This window comes from Ochotona princeps, chromosome 3, assembly GCF_030435755.1.
Source record: "Ochotona princeps isolate mOchPri1 chromosome 3, mOchPri1.hap1, whole genome shotgun sequence".
NCBI lineage: Eukaryota > Metazoa > Chordata > Mammalia > Lagomorpha > Ochotonidae > Ochotona > Ochotona princeps.
Genome location: NC_080834.1, coordinates 100,380,272 through 100,403,540, shown reverse-complemented (window position 1 = coordinate 100,403,540; position 23,269 = coordinate 100,380,272). Strand labels below are relative to the sequence as shown.

The following is a 23,269-nucleotide window of genomic DNA, read 5'->3' as shown; positions in this document are numbered from 1 at the left end:
TGTCCGCAGGGCTTCCTTAGCTTACAAAGGAAGGGGATGCCACTTCTATGTGAAGGAAAGCAGGTGGCTTGAGTTTGGAACTGCAGTCCTAATGGTGGAAGTGGAGACAAGGTACATATGGCAAGGGGTGAGCACAGGGCCCTGTTTTCTGTGACAGGCTCCTTGCCTCTGCTGCAGTAAAGAGCAGCAGGCACCTGGGGCCAAGGTGACCACATGCCCAAGGGGCTGTAGGGATGTTCTATCCGCTCACCAGGCTCACTGTCGATCTGGGTCAGCACATCCTCAATGGAGTCACCGTCGGGCCTCAGGCTCTCAGGGTCAGGCGGGGTGTAGCCGTGGCAGCGGCACCAATGAGCGATGTGCTTGGTTTTCAAGGGAGTCAGGTGGTGGAATCTTGGGTTCTTTTCCAGGATTTCTTGTAAGACTTTTCGCATGGTCATTGCCCTTTGCCACTTAAAAACAAAAGTTTTCTGGATCACATCAATTCTTCAACTTGACACATGCATAGTGGAGACAATCACACAACTGTGAAATCACTGTGCTAACTTAGCAGAACGTTTTTTTCTGATGGAAAAAGTTTGATTGTGATAGCTCCAGTTTAAAAATGGCCAAAGAGTTACTACTGGCTCATAAAGTAAAACGTACTTGTCTAGGTTTGGTTTTCAAAGCTTTTTACCAATTTCCTGCTTCCCCTTCTTCCCCAAGCACACTAACTTCCCACGGTTCCTGGGTAGGCCTGTGTGTGTGCTACTTCCCTGTCGCACAGCCTCAACGGAACTGACATCAGCAGGAGCTGCCTGTACGCACTCAATAAAGACTTCAATTCACTTAAAATCATTTTGCAGTTTATTTTAAAACTTTAGAAAATGCAAAGTTATGTTTCCGCTAGTGTACAAAAAGGTATCTTGTCTTGCAAAAGCTAGGAAACTGAAAGTGGGGTTTCTGACTGAGGGAATCCTCTATCACCATCACTTATAACCCGCTGTGCCGCAAGCATGACTGTTGTGCAGCGCAGGGTTCAGGCGCGGCCAGGAGGCACAGGCTTTCTGGCTTTCTCCTCACAGGCCTACGGACGGGGCATTACCTCAGCAGCTCTCCTTTTCCCAATGTTCCAGCCGTAATACTGCTCCACCGACTTTGCAGAAAAGCAGCTGGCGTCTTCACCTAGAATGCACACACCCAGCACACTGAGAGCTGCTACAACGCAAAGCAAAGCTCATCTGCTGGAGGCACGACCCAGAGTTTCCTCCGACCTCTCCACTGGCCATGTTTCCTAGGTGCCCTTGAGAGGCAGAGCACACACAGGCTTCTCTTTGGGAGAGGGGGTCTCACTTGTGTGCCCTCAGCCAGCTCCCTTCCTTAGGAAACTGGCTTCCACAGCATGAAGCCACGGAAATCCATGGAAAACAGAAACACACTTCCAGGAGCTGGGCCTGGTCTTCACTCCCTAAGCAGCGTGAGCAATCCACAGCTCCTAGCTGGGCCCCATATTTCCCAGCTGCAAGGAGAAAGCAGGGAAAGGTGTTTTCTGAACTCAGTGCTCATATTCTGTGGCTGCATCTAAGTGAGAGAATGGGGGGGAGGGGAGAGAGCAGAGGCTTTCTGAATCTTGCTCTGCAGGCCAGCAAACGGCACTGAGCTGCCTCAGGATGACCTCCTCAACATGAGCTGCGCCACAGGGGCTCCTCCCCTTGTTCACAGTGCAAACAACTGACAGCTTGCAGTGTACCTGGTCTGTCAATTCTCTGTCCCCAGGTATGCAAGTGACAGACTCGTCTGCTTCCCAGCTTCCTTTGAAGACTCCCTGGTCTTAAACTTAAACTTTGCCCACAAGCACACACAGAGGCACCCACTGAAAGGGCTGATTTTGGCCCAAATGACTTAATCTTGTTAATACTGACACAGCTGGCATTTTTCTGGAGGTCTTGAAAATCACACATTTCCACTGAGAAAATAATACTGAGAGAGAAAAGATTGAAGCTGGAAACAGTCAGAACTGGGTTTGTATCCTGCCTTGCCATTGCCGTGTGATCTTGACCAAGCTGCCTTTTTTTGCTCATCCTCAGTGTTCTCCTTTGTACAATGGAGATGACACAAGAGACGTCACCGGACAGTGATGTTTCCTTACTACTGAGCATTAAAAACCAAAGCAGAATTCTAATTATATATGATTTTACAGGCAAAAATAAATCTAAAATATTTCTTCTATAGATGTAAAAATCGTAAAAGACTAACTGGATGACCAACAGACTGTAAATTCAAAGGCCCTAACAAATGAGCTGTTTGTGTAGCTAAAACACCAGCACTAACTTACAAAAGGAAATGATCTGACTCACTACCCGAGGCAGTCTCCAGCTTTCAAAGCAATGCCCCCTATAGTCCGTAACTGCCTTACTTTTCGCAGTGACTAATGGAATCTTCTTTACTATTGCTGTTAAGAGTTGCTGGATAGTCTCCAAATGGTCGATCCTGGGGATAAAAGAAAATTAAGGTAACAAATCCAATATGTGTAACAGCTTCTACCCATACAAAAGTAATTCAAAAGTTCACTGAAAATGCAATTCAAAGTTTCTTGCCGCTCCCCCATTTGAAATCATGATGTACATTTTTAACAAACTTTTGAAGACACCCTCACATGCATGAGCTTCAAATTTTTTTCACCAAAATAAACCTTTCAAATTTGATCTTCCACAAGCTTTTGGTTCTTTTTTTAATTAATATTTTATTTTTATTTGAAAGAGTTACAGAGAGAAGGAGAGACAGAGAGGGCTTCTATCCACTGGTTCACTCCCCAAATGGCCACAATGGCCGGAGATGAGCTGATCCAGGACAGGAGCCTCCATCAGGTCTCTCATGTGGGTGCAGGGTCCCAAAGACTTGAATCATCTGCTGCTGCTTTCCCAGGCCACAAGCAGCGAGCTGGGGGGAGCAGCTGAGTCTTGAACCAATGCCCCCATTGATGCTGCAGCTGCAAGTGCAGGCTTAACCGACTACGCCACAAAACCAGCCCTGCCCCACCAAGCTTTTAAAATACACATACACACATGTTTATCTGTTCATGTGCTGCTCCTTCTTGAGGGAACTATAATTTGAAACCAACATATCAGTTATATCTTTCCTTCCAGAGAAAGCCTTGTTTATAAACAGTGTTCCATGGAAAACATCCAGACTAAACAAATGAGACCTTAGGAATGGCAAAGCAACATATACTGCAGACATTGGATTTTACCTACGTGAAAAATCAAACAGCCACACCACCTTTCTGCAGCGGGATCCTGGATGCTGCCCACCATGCTCCAGCTATTGCTGCAGAGGCTAAGTTTCCATTTATCATCTCGGCAGTTTGAGACAGTTCAAACACTTGCTAGAGGGGATTTTCTGATTTGGAAACTATCAGGAGGAATTTTAAGGCAGCGAGCATGCGTGGCCTATGAAGTCGTCATGGGAATTTAGGCAGGCGTGTGGCTAGCTAATTTACAAAATGGAGCCTCTTAAACTGCATATCAAGTGGGACAGCGCACCTGCCCATTGCAGAAGGGCAGCTGGCACCCCTGTCTGAGGACTTTACTCCCCATACACACAACTCCACAAACACCCAGCTATCACAGGCAGCATTTTTCACAAAGTACCACAAAAACAGCCCAGGCAAAACTCCTTCAGAAAGTGCCGAGTAATTACTTAATGACATAGTTTCCCAGCTCCGAACTGTCTTCTGTTGTCACTGTAGTCGGGCCCTCCTGGGAGAGGCAGCTGGGCGCAGGTGTTTCAGGCTCCATCTTCACTATAAGGCAAGAACAACAGAGAGAGTGGTCAGGGCCCAGGGGAGGATCTGTGTGGCAGCACTGCAGGCTAGTGGGAGGCTGGCCCTCCAGCTGTGGCAGGGACACTGCTGGCAGGCTGAGATGGCTCCAGACGTCACCCATCACAGGGGCAGCAGACAAGGGAAGAACTGTTAGCCTGGGGGTAGGGGCAATGAAGTGGTGTTTTAGATATTTCTTAAAGGGCTACCCTCCTATCCCTGAACAATGCCATACTAAAATGTCAGCTTGTTTTAAATTTAATGCTGCAATCTTTTATCATCTCTGTAAATCTACCACCTTCAACATGACCTTATTGTGTTCTAACATTCAATAAAAAAATTAAATCTGATCCATAGTACTTGTGAATTTCCAAGCTAATCACAACTGATTTTTTTTTAAGATTTATTTATTTTTATTACAAAGTCAGATATACAGAGAGGAGGAGAGACAGAGAGGAAGATCTTCCTCTCTGTGCAATGGTCGGTGCTATGTCGATCCGGAGCCAGGAGCCAGGAGCCAGGAACTTCGTCCAGGTCTCCCACACGGGTGCAGGATCTCAAAGCACTGGGCCGTCCTCGACTGCTTTCCCAGGCCACAAGCAGGGAGCTGGATGGGAAGTGGAGCTGCCGGAATTAGAACCGGCACCCATATGGGATCCTGGGGTGTTCAAGGCGAGGACTTTAGCCACTAGGCCACGCTGCCGGGCCCACAACTGATTTTAAATTCAGGTTTAAATACAGTTGTCCCATGATATTCATGAGGGATTTGCTCTAGGTACCCTAGATGGCATCACAACCCATGGTTGCTGGTATTGTGACCAAGTGCATTAAGATGCTGCCTGTGATATCGGCATCTTATTATGGCCACCAGTTCATGTGCTAGTTACCTCACACTTCCTATCCAGTTCCATACTAATGCCCCAGGAAAGTAGTGTAGGATGGCCCAGGTGCTTGGGCCACAGCTACCCATGTGGGAGACCCAGGTGAATCTCTTAACCCCAGACTTTAGCCAGGTTCACCCATTGCAGCCACTTAGGGAGTGGAGCAGCAGATGAACTCTGTCTCTCCCTCCCTGTAACTCTGCCTTTCAAATACAAAAACAAATATATATATGATCTGTTTGAATTCTTTGAAAAGGAGAGTTACAGACTGAAAGAGAGAGAGATGTCTTCTGTCTCCTGGCTCATTCCCCAAGCAGCTGCAACTGCGTGAGCTGACCCAATCTAAAACCAGGAGTCAGAAGTGTCCTCTGGGTCTCCCAAATGAGTGCAGGGGCCCAAAGACTTGAGCCAGCCTCAGCTGCTTTCCCAGGCCATAAGCAGAGATGGATGGGAAGTGGAGCAGTCAGGACACAAACTGGCACCCCTAGGAAATGCCAGTGCTTGTAGGCAGAAGATCAGCCTGTTGAGCCCCACACCAGCCCCACTACTTCATCTCTTGACAGAGGACAGCACCTGCTGTCTCAGGTGCACGCCCTTCCTTTCCTGAGTCTTCAATCAGAGCCCCATGAGCACACACCCACTGCTGCTGCTCCAGCTTCTATCTCCATTCTCCACCCGACAAGTCTTCTCATACATTAGCATCAAAGACTTTTCCTCCAAGCCCTCCTTAATGTCATTTCTCTACTCAAAATTCCTTATAAAACAGGAGTTCTACAAACGAAATACACTTTTTTGCTGTACATGGGAGACCGGAAGGAGCTCCTAGGTTCTGGCCTCTGTCCGGCCCAGACGTGGCAGTTGTGGACATCTGGAGAGTGAACCAGTAGATGGAAAATCTTTTTCTCACTGTCTGCCCTCTCTCTTAGAAACCCTTGTAAATAAGTCAATCTTGGTGGAAAACACACACACATACACACACAAACCCTAGTGATTTAAACAAAGCAGCTGGTGTGGCACACTATACAGGCTTTGAACACATGGCAGCTGTCCCTATGACTGGAAGTGTCATGGCTGTCTAATGTGCTGCTGTAATCCCACGATCTTGATCTACTCTGGGGCCAGTTGTCAAAGTCTGGTCCCACATATAATTCTTTTGCCACAACTACATTTCTGAAATAAGTCCCTCTTATTGGTCTACATCCCAGAATAAGTCCTTAGAGTTTGTCTTTACTGTTTCCTTCACCTGTCAAAACCCTTCACTTCCCACAGCTACAGAAGTTCCACTATCCTTCAGTTCAGGTTATTATTCATGCTCTATGCAAAGTCCTGCCCTCCTCCACATCCCCTGACAATGTGCATCAGAAACCCTAGATTGCAATTTCAGCATCTTCCAGATCACTTATCTTGATCTTGCACTTAACAATCATTGCTTTCACCAACTTGCTAATACATTTGTGGAGAGCAGAAAGGATGATTTAATATCTTTGTGTTTCCCTCAATGTCAAGTTTACTATTTGAGCATTCAATAGATACTTGCCAAGAAACTGATATGGATGTTGAAAACTCAAAGAACTCCGACTATAATTAACATCCTGCCTAAAACATTTGGATAACAGTACTGTAAGATCCCACATACCTCTTGCCACAGTTGCTGGAGCAGGGCTGGGGATGACTGGAGCTGGAGCAGCTACCGGCAGAATGGTCGGTGATTTGTTGGTGGAAAATGACTGAACCACTGGAGGGAAAAAAAGGAGAGTATATGTAACATAGAGGAACATGTTACTATTTTTTTTTTTCCAAGATTTAATTATTCTATTTTGAAGTCAGAGTCACAGTGAGGGATTCTCCATCTCTGCTATTCACTCCCTACATGGGAGCTAGAGGTGGGCCAGTCCAAAGCTGGAAGCGAGGAGCTTCTTTCAGGTCTCCCAAATGGGTGCAGAGGCCCAAGCACTTGGGTCATCCTCCACTGCTCTCCCAGGCCATTGGCAGGGAGCTGGATGGAAAGTGCGGCACCTTGTGGGATGGTACTACAGGTGAAAGATTACCTCATTATGCCTCTGTGTCAGCCCAGATAAATTATTATTTTTATTTAAAGATTATTCTTATTGGAAAGCCAAATTTACAGAGAAGAGACAGAGAGAAAGATTTTCCATCTGCTGGTTCACTCTTAAAGTGGCCGCAATGGCTGGAGCCGAGCCAATCCGAAGCCAGGAGCTGCTTCTGAGTCTCCCATGTGGCTACAGGGTCCCAAGACCTTGGACCGCTCTCCACTGCTTTTCCATATGGGATCCCAGCAGTTGCAAGATGAGGACTTTAGCCACTAGACAACCATTCTGGGCCCCAGAAAAATTATTGAGAAAAATCTGACTCCCAAGTGATAACCCTAGCTTAGAGTGACAGTACTCAGACAATCTCAGGACAGGAAAAGTTTGGTTCTTTTTAAAATACAGACCTGACTCTTTGGGCTATCAGTGTTAATACTAAGGGGACTAAGCTACACAAACCAAATTGTGTGAACAGGGATTTGTCACTAACAAAAATCCCAAACTCTCATTAGTGCTTAAACTGTTCCCCTTGATAAGTTTCAGAAATAAATTGTTAATCAGAAACCCGTGACTCACCTGGTCTTTCCCTCCTGCCCTAGAGTTGGTAACATAGGGTTTGAGGTTCCTGAAACTAAGCAGCCTGACGGATGGAAGGCAGGCTGCACAATGAAGAGCTCTCAGCAGGGACAATGTGGAACTCGCACTCCCCCGGCCCGCCTCTGGATGATCCAGGGCCACACACAGCATGGCAGACCAAGGCTGAAGACCCACCTTTATTCACAGGCATCAGGATAGTCTGCACGCCTCCCGATGTATTCACACTGAGTGGTTTCAGCTGGCTGGGAATCGTCAGGACAGCCTGCTGAGGACTGGATTGACTGGAGTGAATCTTCAACAAACCTAGAAGATGGAAGACAAGGCAAGCTGGAGACCAGGTGCTTATGTTTCTTGCCCTCTTTACTACCCTTATTTTCTCACATGAGGAAGTTTCTAAAGAATTGTGGAAGCACAATAACACAGGTACCATCAATTTCACAATGGATCACTGATGTGATGATGTAATTTATTTATTTTTTAAAATTTATTTTATTTGTAAGTCAGAGACACAGAGAGGGAGACAGAGTGAGATATCACATCTGCTGGTTTACTCTCCAAATGGCCAGAGCTGGGTCGATCTGATTCTGGGAGCCAGGAGCTTCTTCCAGGTCTCCCAAGTAGGTGCAGGGGCCCAAGGCCTTGGGCCACCCCTGACTGCTTTCCAAGGCCACAAGCAGGGAGCAGGATCAGAAGTGGAGCAGCCAGGAGCTGAACTGGCACGTTTATGGGATGCTGGCACTGCAGGTAGAGAATTACCTTGCTTTGCCACTTGTTGGCCATGACATGTTTTATTTTTAAATGGGCTTGTTGGGGCAGGCACTGTGGTGCAGCAAGCTAAGCCCCTGTGACCCTGGCATCCATACTGAAGCATTAGTTTCATTCCTGGCAGTTGTTTCCAATCTGGTCCCTGTTAATATGCCTAGGAAAGCAATACAGATTGCCCAAATTCTCTGACCCCTGTCTCCATGTGGGAGACCTGGACGAAACTCCTGGCTCCTGACTTCGGCTTGGCCTAGTCCTCTGCTATCGTGGCTCTTTGAGTAGACCAGCGGATAATATATTTCTCCGCCTCTCCCTCTTTCTCCGTAACTCTGCCTTTCAAATACATAAAATAAATCCTTTACAACACAAATAAAAAATATGTAGCACTATTTAAACAATGTCATGACCTGCAATAACAAAACTGACAGAGAAATTCTGCAAAAGCAGGATTAATAGAAAAGGGAAGTCCTACTGCAGGGAAAACAAATATTAGCACTGAGACACTTCTTTTCCATGTGCTTTCTGTGACTGTTTGCTACATAGTTATGATTGGGACAAAAGATAGGAAATTATGTATTTTGATGTAGAAAACTGCTACTCTCCTACTTAAAAATTTATCTTACTTCCCAAGCTAAGAATATTTCTGAAATCATCTCCAATCACTCAGGGGTCATTTCACTTTGGTGCTGCACCTCCTTCACACTGTGGCTACATATCCAATGCTTCAATGTGTGCGCACACCTTACAATCTCCTGAACCTCTGTGTGGTCCTTATATTTCAAACGCCAGGTATTCTGTTTTTAGAAAGGGTCAGTCTCTCATTTTATTTTAGAGTTTAGAACTGTTCGCAGTACAAAAGTATTCTCAGCAGAGGGTCAGTAGCAAAATCAAACAGTCTCACTGTTAAAGAATTTGGAGAATACTAACAACATAAACATACGGTAAAGCCTAGCACCTGGTAAATAACAGGGACCTTAAGGTACTGAAAGTTGATTTGAGCTAATCATCACAAATATTTTCTTTTTTTTTTTTTTTGAAGATTTTTTTATTTTTATTGGAAAGCTGGATATACAGAGAGGAGAGACAGAGAGGAAGATCTTCCATCTGATGGTTCACTCCCCAAGTGAGCCGCAACGGGCCGGTGCGCGCCGATCCGATGCCGGGAACCTGGAACCTCTTCCGGGTCTCCCACGCGGGTGCAGTGTCCCAAAGCCTTGGGCCGTCCTCGACTGCCTTCCCAGGCCACAAGCAGGGAGCTGGATGGGAAGTGGAGCTGCCGGGATTAGAACCGGCGCCCATATGGGATCCTGGGGCATTCAAGGCAAGGACTTTAGCCATTAGGCCACGCCGCCAGGCCCATCACAAATATTTTCTAGAACACAACCTTAAGAGAATGTTTCCTGGGAACGCAGGAATGCTGAATCAGTCAAGTGGTAAGTTCTTGCTAAGATGTGCCCTCAGGCAGCAGGGCCAACAGTCGGTGTTTTGATATTTTCAAATTTTTTAAACAAAAATAGTATATGCTATGCAGTTGTAAATAAAAGAAACTACAAAAGGCTTAAAAGAATCAATATTGCAGGCCATGATTTGTTAATTTCTGACTTACTACTACAGTAGATAAGCCCTTTGAGGCACTAAGACCATTTTCTCTATAATCCAGAATTGTTCTTTGTTGATCTAAAGAAGCACGGTACAATTACATTTTATTTCCCAGAGTTAGCCATTTTCTCCCTTTCCTCTCCTTAGTTTCTTTCCACATCCCACTAAGCCATTCCACCTCCTTGAGGAACTCTCTAAGGCACCCCTCAACATAGCTCTCCACAGGGTGACATCTCCCCACTGACAGTCCCCTTCCGACTGAGCTCTGCCCTGCCCTGACTGTCCTCTGTGCCCGAGGCCGACCAGAGCCCTCACCTTAGGGCCAGCTCTTCCCTGTCATCCTAGCAACGCCCTTCACCTTTCTGTTGATCTTAGGCTTTGTTTTTCTTGATTTGTACTTCTTCGTTTTTATAAAACATACACTTGGGTAGCATTTTTTTTAAAGATTTATTTATTTTTATTACAAAGTCAGATATACAGAGAGGAGAGACAGAGAGGAAGATCTTCCATCTGATGATTCACTCCCCAAGTGACTGCAACGGCTGGTGCTGCGCCAATCCGAAGCCGGGAACCAGGAACCTCTTCCAGGTCTCCCACGCGGGTGCAGGCTCCCAAGGCATTGGGCCGTCCTCCACTGCTTTTACCAGGTCACAGGCAGGGAGCTGGATGGGAAGTGGAGCTGCTGGGATTAGAACTGGTGCCCATATGGGATCCCGGTGTGTTCAAGGCGAGGACTTAAGCCACTAGCCATGCCGCCGGACACAAGGGTAGCATTTTTTAATACGGTGCATAGGAAGTGTATTTAAAAATCTGCCTGTCAGAAAATTTTCCTACCTTCACTCAACAATAAAGGATTCTAACTTTCAAGTGTCAAAGGAACATAAGGGCTGTCAGACTCATACGCTCTAACAGAAAAGGCATCAAGCTAACGGACAGGTGATGAAGGCAGGGCTCTCATGCATGCTTCTCTGACAGTGACTGTCACAAATGACTACCACTCCACTGCTTCCACAGCAGCTGGTCTTCTTATAAAAACACAAAAAATCACCTCTACATGGAATCTGCCCACCATCTAACTGTCTAACCTATGAGCTACTAATCACTGTAGCAAAAAATTATCATTTCAAACTATGTTATGTAAGCCTTGGTCAGCCTTTAAGTGCCTTGGGGCCTGTATGGCTGACAGCAGGTTAAACTGCTGCTTGTGACGCTGGTATCCTGGAATCCTGGAGTGCCAATTTGAGTCCTGGCTGTTCCACTTGCAGTTCAGCTCCGTGTTAAGGCACTTGGAAGGCAGTGGATAACGGCCCGAGTGCCCGGTCGCTGGCTCGCACAGGAGGGACCTTGACGGGGCTCTTGGCTCCTGGCTTTGGCCTGGCTATTTAGTGAATGAATCAGCAATGGAAGAGTTCTGTGTCTATCCTTCCCTGTCACTCTGCCTTGCAAAAGAAAATGTAAACTTCCTTTTGCCCCAACCTCTCTGAATGTCCTCCAAGCACTACAGCCTGTGAATTCCCACTGCAGCGCTCTACGTTTTCAAGAACAGGTTATTTCTGTTTTTCTACAACGACAGAAATGTGCGTAGCTTCTAGCACTGTTACTGAGAAGTTCAATGACAATGTAATTTTTAAAAAAGATTTATTTTTATTGGAAGGTCAGATATAAAGACAGGAGGAGAGACAGAGAGAAAGATCTTCCATCCAATGATTCGCTCCCCAAGCTGTTGCAATGGCCAGAGCTGCACAGACCCAAAGCCAGGAGCCAGGAGCCTCTTTTGGGTCTCCCGCACAGGTGCAGGGTCCCAAGGCTTTGCGCCATCCTCTACTCCTTTCCCAGGCCACAGGAAGGAAGCTGGATGGGAAGCAGGACCACCGGGATTAGAACAGCGCCCATATGGCATCCCAGGGTGTACAAGGTGAGTACTTTAGCTGTGAGGCTACCGCACTGGGACCAGTAATGTAATTTTTGAAAACTTCCTTATCTTCTTCTGAGTTTTTAAGACTTCCTGTCCCGGGCCCGGCATGATAGCATAGATTTTAAAGTCTTCATCTTGAACGTACGAGGATCCCATATGGTTGCCGGTTCTAATCTTGGCGGTCCCGCTTCCCATCCAGCTTCTTGCTTATGGCCTGGGAAAGCAGTCAAGGACAGTCCAAAGCTTTGGGAGCCTGCACCCGTGTGGGAGACCCAGGAAAAGCTCCTGGCTTTGGATTGGCTCAGTTCCAGTCATTGCAGCCACTTGGGGAGTAAATCATCGGATGGAAGATCTTCTTCTCTGTCTTTCCTCATCCCTGTATATCTGACTTTCCAATAAAAATAATAAATAAATCTTAGAAAAACAATTTCCTGTCCCAAGTAACTTGATTTTTTTTTAAACAAGAGAGTCACTTTCATTCACTATGCTCATTTGTGGAAGTCCCTTCCCTGCAACCAAGGGGAAATTTGGCACTTTATTTAGTGGCTCTTTTCTTCCCACCATGTTCTCTATTCTTTGAGTCTGCTGGAAATTCCCAGATACATCACTGAATTTTCTTTAGTAATCCACTCCCAGTTTTCACCCAGTGCCCCAGGATTTATATGGATCAATGCCATTCCCTTTCCAAAGGTGAGGTAGATCCTGTTACTCTAGAGCTTAAACCCTCCAGTGGTTCCCCTGCCTTACACATTCTGACCTCATCTGTTGCCTCCCTTGCTCATTCTGCTTCCATTCCAATGATGCATCAAAAAAATTTTTTTTTAAATTTTATTTATTTTTATTGGAAAGTCAGATATACAGAGAGGATGGAGAGACAGAGAGGAAGATCTTCCATCTGTTGTATCGCTCCCTGAGCGGCAGCAACGGCCGGAGCTGAGCCAATCCAAAACCAATTTTAATTGGGAGATAAGAATAATGGGAAAATACAGTCTGCCTTAGTCTTCCGCTCTCCATCCAGAAAGCAAACAAGATATAAGAGCTTGTGTGGAGCCATGTATGGAAGGTAGCAGTAACAATAATGGCAATAACATCTGTGGTCTTTCATCTAAAGAAAAACCATGTGTTTGAGTGCGAGTGTACATTTCTCTTACTGACACTCAGTTTTTTTCTGTGGACCAGCACCAGCTGGTGAACTGGTTATTACCAATCTGCAACAAGGTAACACAGAAATTAAGTGTATTTAGAAGACCATGGGACACTCTGACATTGTTGTGACATTTTTACTGTATTTTACAGAACTATCTCTCTGCACTAAATTGTAGAAAAACAAAAATAAAATTAATGTTTCAAGTTTGGGAAGCAAAACTATAAATTTTATCAGTCCCCTGTGCAACTGAGATAGCATGATGTAATCTAACACATCAAGGGTTCTTTGGCAAAATCACAGCAATATACAAGTAGTATCAATAAGCTATCACTAGAGGTAAAAATGTGTGCTAGAATTAGCAATGAAATATAAAACCTTTGGTTTTCATAGTGTTTAAAATTTCAGAATTCAAAATAAGGATTACAGAGTAACAACAAAAATGCTGACACCACTGATGAGATTATGGCAGCAATTAGTGCAACCAGGGAGATCCGGCCTCAGGATTTATGCTATCATTCCAAGAACAAAACAAAAATGATTTCCAAATCTACGAATTTATCTTTTAATTCTATTTCCTACAAATTCTTTCAAGTGCCAGCCAAATGTGTCTTGCCAGGTCAAGAGTATCACTCTACAACACTACCCTAGTAAAACTCAGGCCTTGAGGGACTGGTGTCATGGCCCAGGGCAAGCCACTGTTTGTAATGCAAGCATCCCATGTTGAGTTTCAGTTGGAGTCTTGGCTGCTCTGCTTACACTTTAGCTCTCTGCTAATGTGCCTGGGAAAGCAACGAAAAGTGCCCAAGTACCTGAGCCTGACACCCATGTTGGGAATTCACGATGGAGCTGGCTGCTGGCTCCTACATGGCCCAGGCCTGCCTACTGCAGCCATTTAGGGAATGAGCCAAGAGATGGAAGATCTCTGTGCCTCCCTTTCCTTCTGCCTTTCAAATGAATTCCTCTTTAAAAAGATCATGATTTGGAGCATCCGTGGTTCATATGTATCTTTTGAAAGCAAAGAACTGTATGGCATGCCTTACAGGTTCCAATGAAAATTGGTAAGGAAGAAAGAAGGAGAAGTGAAGGAAGCAGAGAGGGAAGGCAGAGACACAGGAGCTGGAGAAAAGGAGTTAGAAAAAAGGGAGTTCGTTAATTTTTTCCTCATGGAGAAAATGCTCCATAACAAATTATGAAAATAGCCAATAGGGTGCCAATGGCCACAGTTAAATTATATTATCAAAAATTACTATTTGAATAATAATTTTTCAAAAATTGTATTACTTTAAAAGGCAAGAGAGAGGGTAGCAAATAAAAAAAGATTTTCATTAAACTAGTTTCTCCCCCTAATGTCTACAGGAGAAGCAGACTGAGCCAGGCCAAATCCAGATGCTGGTTTCACTGTGCGCATCCCACACGGGTTACTCGAGCCATTCCCTGTGGTCTTCCAGGGTGCGTGTGAGCAGGAAGCTGGCAGCAGGGTCAGAGGGGCTGGGACTCCAACCCAAGAACCTGCTGTGAGACACAGGCAACTCAAGGTCCCGACTGATATGCAAGAAGCTGGCCACTGAATAAGAACTTTTAAATGATACATTTGAGGCCTCGGGCTTAATTTCATACATATTTTAAATAATAATCAACCTCAAAAGCAGCTGTATGGAAAATATTGCTAGGTTAATTGTTAGCAATTTAGTATACCCAAATACTATGTAAGATCCTACAAAAATACTCTAGTCCCAAGAGAAAAGCAGAGAGAAACAGTACCATGACATAACTGACCTGATACTGTGGCCTTCCCGGAGATGGGGTTTGGTGTAGACACCAGGGATGTGGTACTGACGACGCTGGGTGTGGCGCCTTTGGTGGTTCCCACGGCCTGGCTCACACACACCTGCTGCTGCCCAGATGTTTTCATTACAGAGCTGATAGAGGCTGATGGACCTGCAGCTGTTCCTTCCGACTGCTCGCCCACAAGGCCACAAATAAAAGAGCAGTGTCACATTTAGAACAATGACTCCCACACAGCACTCAGTAAATATCACCTATTATTTATATTACCTATTACTCATTTATAATTACATATTAAATGTCATTCCAGTTAAAATGACTGTTTTCTTATTTGTTGGTTCCAGTACTTTTAGATTTCATGAAACAGCAAGGCTAAAAAGCTTATGTACAGTGCTACCATACTAAAAAAATCTACCACCTATTATCTTACTTTATAAAAACACTTTCTCAACACTAAAAAATAGGCAGAAAAAGGATAAAATGGGCTTTATCCAGAATGTCTATCACTTCATTCAACATATATGTCAGGCATAGCATCAAATGCTAAGATTTGAAGACAGAAGTCATCAAAAAGGAGAGTCGCAAGAGTGCGATGGATACTACAGCAAGCACGCACACCTGCACTGCCTGTCCTGAGACGGCAAAGAGGGTTCTAGCAGGAGATTCAGAATCTTCAGAGACAAGGAGATACAGCACAGTGTTTCCTAGCCAAGCACAGGGTACAGAAAGCCAGATGGGCGTGAAAGAGCACGGTATGTGCAAGAAGCTGCAAAGGACGTGATTGGTGACCAGGCACATGAGAAAGTGAGGTAGCTGTAGGAAACGAAGCTTCAGAAATAGTCAAGTCAGATCACAAAATTCCCTGAAGTCCCAAGACAATCCAGAGGGGAAACTGTCTTTAACGAATGTTGCTGGAAAAAACTAGTTATTTACAGCAAAATAGTAAAGGTGGCTCCCAAGTTATATCATAAACAAAAATTAATAAAAAAATGAATCAAGGACCTAGATGTAAGATATAAAACTATACAAAAATCTCAGAAGAGGGGACAGCGTCTGGCTGCAATGCTGGCATCCCATATGGACACTGGTTCAACTCCCAGCTGCTCCATTTCAGATCTTGCTCCCTGCTAATATGTCTGGGAAGGCAGCAGAGGACGGCCCAAGTTATTGGGCCCTTGCACCCACATGGGAGACTCAGGAGAAGCTCCTGGCCCCTGGCTTCAGATCACCTCAGCTCTGGCTGTTGTGGCCATTTGGGGAGTACATCAGTGAACAGAAGATTCTCTTTGTTTCTCCTCCTCTGTAACTCCTTCAGGCTTTCAAATAAAAATAAGTAAATTTTAAAATCTCAGAAGAAAACATAGGCTTAAATTTCATTACCTTGTATTAGGTTTCTTAGATGTGATACCCTAAGAACAACTAACGAAAAACAAGTAATAGGACCTCTTTGTTTTTTGGGGCCTGGCACTTGATGCAGTGGATTAAGCTACAATCTGCAGAGCCAGCATCCCATATGGCACCGGTTCAAGTCCTGCTGTTCCCACTTCCAATCCAGCTTCTTGCTTTGTGCCTGCAAAAGCAGCAGAAAATGGCCCAAGGGCTCAGGCCCTTTTCCACTAGGGGGGACCCATAAGAAGCTCCTGGTTTCAGCTTGGTCATCATGGCCATTTGGGCAGTGAACCAGAAAATGAAAGATTTCTCTTTCTGTTTCTCCATCTTTCTCTAACTCTTTGAAACAGCAAACTGATATTTAAAACAAAAAAATCCATGCTTCAAAGGATACCAGCAAGAAAATAAAATGACAGCTCAGAGTAGGAGCAAACTTTTACAAACATCTATAAGATCTACACTACAATCTCAAAAAATACTTTAATTCAATAGTAAGTCCATTGAAAATGGGGAAAGGATCTGAATGGATGTTTCTTCAAACACATGCAAATGGCCAATAAATGTATGAAAAGATGTTCAATATCACCAGCCATCAGGAAACTGCAAACTAAAGCACAACAGGGAAGGGGGGCACTTGGCACAGCAGTTAAGCTGCCACCTTGGTGCACCTGCTTCCACATCATGGTATCAAATTGGATATTAGTTCCTCCGCTTCTGATCCAATGTCCTGCTAACACGCATACTAGAAGGCAAATGATGATGGCTCAGGTACTTGAGTCTCTGCTACCCATGGAGACCCAAGCTGAGTTCTGGGCTTCTGGCTTCATCCTAGTCCAAACAAAGCTGTTGTGGTCCACCAGGCAGTTAACCAGTAGATGGAATATGTCTCACCTTCTCTAACCAAGCAAATAAAACTTTAAAAGATTAAAAAAAAAAAAAAAAACTACAAACAAGAAAACTAAATAAAAACATGAGACAACCACTAGAAAACATACACCATGCATTTAATAAAGTGACTCCTTTAAAAAAAATAACACCCACAGCAAGATACCACTGCATATCCAAAAGGAAGGAAACAGACAAAACCAGGTGCTACAGAGTGTGCAAAGACTAGACTCCTCATACATGGCTGATGGGAAGTTTTATTTTTCTTGTTAAAGATTTATTATTTATTTAACTTCAAAGAGTTAACAAAAACAGAGAGGGAGACAGAGAGACTGTCCATTCACTTGTTGATTCACTCCCCGAACGGTCCAATGGCTAGAGCTGAGCTGATACGAAGCTAGGAGCTTTCTCAGTGTCTTCCACATGGGTGTAGGGGCCAAGTACATGAGCCATTCTCTGCTGCCTTCCCAGGTCATAAGCAGGGAGCTGGATTGAGAAATGGAAGAGCCAGAATTTGAACTTTTGCCCACATAGGATGCCAGTGCCACAGATGAAGTGCCCACTGTGTCACTGTGCCAGCCACCGTTGATGGAAATGTAAAGCAGCGTGGTCATTTGGTGAAGGAGTTTGGTATTCCTTAAAATGTTCAACAAAGAGTTACCATATGATCTAGCAATTTCATTCCTAGGTATATAGCCAAGGGAAATGAAAAGGTATTCATAGAAGCATTATTCATGTAAAAAAGTAGGAAATAATTCAGATGGCCATCATCTGACAAATTGATGAACTGTTACATTCACAAAATCAACTGACATCTAGTCATAAAAAGAAATGATGTATTAACCATTGTTTTAACATGGACCTTCAAAATGTAATTCTATACTTGATCTTAGCCAAAAGGCCGAGAAGTGATCAAAATATAATTCTAAGAAAAAAAATTCTCAACACAAAAGATAACCTGCTGTATCGCTACATTTATACAAAATATCCAGAATAGGCAAATCCACAGGAAGGTGAGTGAGTGGTTGCCTAGGATGGCCAGAAGGGGGAACTCCGGCATGAGCTGCATGTGGGTATGGAGTTTCTTTAGATCTAAAACAATGTTCTGGCATGAGATGAACACAGTGGCTGTATATTTCTTTCCCACTACCTGTGCACTACAGAGTGGGGGATTTTACACTGTGTGAATGTGAAAACTTCTAAAGAAGCAGCAACATTTCAGTTTATTTCCCTGTTTCATCATGATGTGTGAGTGTCATGCTAATTCTCACCTGCTGTGCAGGACCATTTGCTGAAAGGGCCACAGCTGGCGAAGCAGTGGCTGTGATGACCCCTCCCGCCACTCGGAGCATTGTGGTTCCAGGCTTAGAGAGCTGCGAGGTGGCTGGCACAGACTTCAAGGTGCTATCCGAAATTTTCATGAGAGATGCCTGTCCCCCAGGAGCTGCCTGCAGAAACAAAAAACAGGAAAGTAATAATGTTGCCCTGGTAATAAATAGGTTCAATTAATATCCTATCTGCATTTAAGGTGTGACCCAAGAACTGGAGGCTATACAGAAAGTCTTACTCATCAAGCTATGGGAGGTGTTTCTGCATTTATGCTAACATGCTCTAAATTTTAATGATTTCCAGCCTACTAATAATATTCTTTTACTTTCCAAACTCACATGAAACAAGTAAATGAATGCATTTTAAAGTTTTTTGGCAGCAGTGTCTTCGAAACTACATGCCATTTGTTTTTAAAATAATCAAGTCCAAGTGCTCTCAAATGCATATACAACACTTAAACATGAAATTCAAATCCAGACAAAGTCGAATTTAAGTGGGCAAGTTAATGGTGCTCTAGGCAAGATACAGGTTAGGAATTTCATCACTCAATAACCACTTAATAAGGAACAGTCTTGGCAATCTATGTCAAGGCTCAGCCAATTCTTTCGTAAATGGCATTAAGTATTTTTGGTTTTGCACACTATGGAATCTTCAGTGCAATGTCTCGGTTCTGCTATTATAATATGGAATAGGTGTAATGACATTGTAGTAAAAATGTTATTTACAAAAAAATAAACAAACCACAGAAACTAATATATCTCTGTCACCAGTCAGCGCTCATTAACAAGCACTAGGAACAGCAGAAAGCACATGTGCATAGAATTTCTGAGTCACTCTCTTCACTAATTTTTTAGGTTGGATTTTAGTTTTATCTTAGAGATGAGAAGATGAAGTCCAGCAGCTTTTACTATAGTCACACAGCCAGTAAATGGAGAAGTTATGATTACAGATCAGAAATAATAGCCATTGTGTAATTCACTTTGGAGTCTTAGAAAATTAAAACCAAAATGATATTATTTAACACTCACAAAAATAGCTAAAATGACAAAGAATAATGACTGGTGATCTCCCATTCTATTAAGGATGTAGAGCAACTAGAACTGTCCCACATGACTAATGGGAAAGTTATAACCATTTTATCATGCTGTCAGTTTCTGATAAACACACATTTACCTTATGAATTACCATCTGTGATGTACAAAAAGAAAAATCTCTAAGGGATCAGTTTTATGCGTAAGTAAAAACAACAACAACATCCAAACACGCATCAAAAGAAGTCATATAGGGGCTGGCATTGTGGTGCAGTAGATTAAGCTGCTGCCTGTAATGCTGGCATTGCTGCACTTCTAATCCTGTCAATGCTCCTGAGAAAAGCAGAAGATGGCACAAGTACCTGAGCCCTGCCACCCATGTGGGAGACCTGGATGGAGCTCCAGACTCTTGGCTTCCACCTGGCCCTGCCACAGCCCCTGCAACCAGATAGGGGATTGATTCTCCTCTCTCCCTCTATTTCTGTTTCAATAATCAATCTACTAAAAAACAAAAGTCGCATGACATACACTGCTGGGGTCCGTGCAGTAGGTGTGGATGGCACAAAGGTGTGAAGAGAACAGTTCCCCTGCTTGGCAGGGCCCAGGGGAGCTTCCAGCTGTTCGGCAGGGCCCTGCGGATTTCTCTCTGACCACCTTGAAGCAGGCTCACCACCTTTTTGCATGGAAACTCAAGCACCCCACTAAGAATTCTGTAATCTACTGAGGCATTGTTTGCCCCTGTGAGATGGCTTTTGCCACCAACGTGAGCTTGAGAGTTAATGTCACTGATAATGTTTTGGTGACTGGGCCTTTGACAATTTACACACGGGAGTACAATTAAGCCCATGCCATTTTTGGACACCTTATTGGATACTTAACCATTGCCTCAGAATTTGGTCCAGATATGCAGCACTCCTTCTGGGAGGGGGCTTGAAAATGTCCTAAATATTAATGCAAGTGATGGGAGTGAGAGCTGAAATTGCTATGGCAATAAATATAATTATTGTTATCTCATAGGCTAGCCTGTCTTTGCAATTTTTTGGAGTATAGAAAATGTAACTGTTTTAGCCACTTTTATAATTTTTAGCTAGAGGAATTAAGGATGCTTTTATTAAAGAAAAATGCTTTTGATTATTGTTTCATTGTTTATGGGGTTGTAGAGTCTATAGTTGTAGGGGGATTTAACATTTGTAACTTTTGTTTTTAGATTTTATATTTTTTCCCTTGTAACCTATTTTCCCATTGAATAATAGGCAAATTGTAGAAGTAGAAATGTGGTAGGAATGTATTATTGATTAGCAGGTAATCGCATGTGCCTTGGCCTTGGAGTTCTGGCTGCCGCTCCCTGGCTACTGGTGAAGAATGAATAATGGCTTGCTTTGAAGAATATGAATGCAGTGTTTTTGAGAATTATCTCTAGGGACACCTGCTTAGCCCTGAAGTGCAGACAGAATGACCGAATGTCTGTACACGCCCCCTTAGTCTTGAAGTAAAAAAGTAGAACAATTAGTTGCTTCTGCAGAAGCTTGTGAGGTTTTGAGTAAATAAAAACGACAGCTTTTTCTTGGGCTGTTGTGAGAACGCACCAAGTGTCAGTGTCTGTGTCTCCACGCACCCTTCCCGAGCTCCGAACTCGGCTGGAGCTGGACTCCGGCAATACACCACTCTAGAACAGGAGAGGAATGGGTACATCCCATACCAGAGAGCTGGTTTGAGTCTTGCCTAGTGCTTCTTAAGCTCCTAGCTTAAGTGCCTGGGAAGCAGAGCAGGATGGACCAAGTGTCTGAGCTCCTTACAATCACATGGAAGATCTGGAGGAGAATCCTTATTCTTTTCCTTTTTTTTAAAGATTTATTTATTTTTATTACAAAGTCAGATATACAGAGAGGAGGAGAGACAGAGAGGAAGATCTTCCGTCCGATGATTCACTCCCCAAGTGAGCCGCAACAGCTGGTGCTGTGCCGATCCAAAGCCAAGAGCCAGTAACCTCCTCCGGGTCTCCCATGCGGGTGCAAGGTTCCAAAGCTTTGGGCTGTCCTCAACTGCTTTCCCAGGCCACAAGCAGGGAGCTGGATGGGAAGTGGAGCTGCCGGGATTAGAACCGGCGCCCATATAGGATCCTGGTGCGTTCAAGGTGAGGACTTTAGCCGTTAGGCCACGGTGCCGGGCCCGAGAATCCTTATTCTTAGCTTCATTCTGGCCCAAGCCTGGCTGTTGTGGCCCTTTGGGAAGTGAACTAATAATGGAAGACCTATTTTTTCTCTTTAACAACACTGCTTTTCAAATAAATAAGTCTTGACAAAAAAAGGAGGTGAAAATAAGCTATGGATGCACATATAGACCAATCTGAAACAGTATGTTGAACAACAGAATGAGACAAGAGTACACAGTGTATAATTCCAGTATTAAGAACTTAAAGAACAGACAAAAGCTGTTAATTGTAATACAAAAACAAAACAAAAAAACAAACACTGGAAAAGGAAACAAGGGGGATGGTTAGAGCGTCAAAATTAGTCTCTGGTCTTCATTGAAAAGCGGTGGTATAAGCATATATATGAGCAGTACACTGACAATATCTTCATTATTATAGAAACGGTAGCTTGATAAAAGATGTAGGAAATAATGGAACTTTTTTTTTTAAGGCAAAAAGGTGGTTTATTCAAACAAACCTAGGTCTCCCAGCCACCTCCCCCAGCCCAGCATGGCTGGGCGAGGGAGGGGCAGCCGCTGCAGGATCCCCAGGAATAGCAAACAGCGAGCGCGCGAGCCAGAGAGAGAGCAAGCGCCCAAGCCCCCAGTTTTTATACATTTCAGGCTATTAATTATACAGTCATGATCTAGCAGGCTTCTATTGGTGGGTTTGAAACAAGCAACTTTCAAAAAGTACAAATTGATGAGCTATAGGGCGGTGGATCTTATCAAACACCAGGTACCTCATAAAGGAACATTTAAAGCTTACATTTTCTAGAGCTTAGCTGTGGTTTGGTTCTATAACTTTAACATGAAGTACTAATGAGAAGTTAAGAAATGCCTGAATAGTTGGAGAACAGATTTGCATTTTAATCAGAAAAGCCACCCTCACCAAAGTGGGCAGCCATCATCCAATCTGTTAAGGATCCCAACAGAACTAAAAGCAGAAGGAAAAATTCCATCTCTCCCCTTCAGCTGAGACACTCATCTTCTATCTGTAGACACTGTGGCTCCTCAATGGGGCCTTACCCTGGAATTGATGCCTTCGTGTCTCTCACTCCCATCCTTGGATATGGGCGAGGGGGAGTAAAGGCAACCCAAGAGATGGTTTCACTGCTGTGCCAAACGCCTGCCTCCACATATCTCTGTTTTAATTACTAAAAAAGACTTCTCAGGGCAGGTGTTGTGGGGTAGGAGGTTAAGCTGCTATCTGGGATACTCTGGGATGCTTGTATCTCACATCAGAATGTAGTGGATGGAGTCCTGCCTCCACTTGAGATCCAACTTCCTGCTAACTCACCTGGGAGGCAGCAGATTGTGCCTCCAGTGTTTGGGTTCATGAAGTCCACACGGGAGACCAACACTGAATTCCTCGTTCATAGGATCAGCAAAGATCAGAGCCAGCTATTGAGGGACTCCACAGACCAGGCTATTGCACCCACATGTGAGAAAGGGCACTGGAGTGGATAGGGGGACTGGGAAGGCCTCCCAAGGCCAGGCTGTCTCACCTGCAAGAGCCACATTCTGAGGCCAGTCTGGTGAGGGTTGGTGAAGGGTCTTCCTGATCAGGCCACTGCACCCACCAATGAGCACAGGAGTGAGCTAGGGGAAGCCTGCGGCTGCTATACTCCCTGACACACAGGAGAGCTAGGCCTAGGAGCAAGCTAGTTGAGGGCACTTAGACTGAGGGTCTTCATGAGGCAGGCTGTTGCACCTGCATCATGGGCTGGGGCTGCAGAATCCATTAGCTGACATAGTCCACCCTACAGTCTCTGTCCCAGATTTTCACTGCCAACACGTGGCTGGGGTAGTTGATCGATTTGTTCTTCCCTCTGTCCTCTGTTGTGTTACCAGGTGTCCTCTGTAGGTTCCGATGGACTGCCATATCCTCCATGTGCACTTGGATATGCTG

General features: G+C 44.4%; 1 protein-coding gene across 3 annotated transcripts in view; it reads right to left on the bottom strand.

The window, feature by feature from the left end:
* YEATS2 (YEATS domain containing 2) overlaps positions 1-23,269 on the bottom strand; it is a 122,883-nt gene that overhangs the window by 6,817 nt on the left and 92,797 nt on the right. For all 3 annotated transcript variants that reach the window (XM_058662152.1, XM_058662151.1, XM_058662153.1), the window contains 8 exons: positions 18,079-18,255; positions 14,525-14,705; positions 7,500-7,628; positions 6,317-6,415; positions 3,679-3,781; positions 2,396-2,469; positions 1,085-1,164; positions 251-452 (listed from right to left, as the gene is read on the bottom strand). In XM_058662152.1, coding sequence (XP_058518135.1) covers positions 251-452; positions 1,085-1,164; positions 2,396-2,469; positions 3,679-3,781; positions 6,317-6,415; positions 7,500-7,628; positions 14,525-14,705; positions 18,079-18,255 — 1,045 coding nt within the window. The remainder of the gene's footprint in view (positions 1-250; positions 453-1,084; positions 1,165-2,395; positions 2,470-3,678; positions 3,782-6,316; positions 6,416-7,499; positions 7,629-14,524; positions 14,706-18,078; positions 18,256-23,269) is intronic.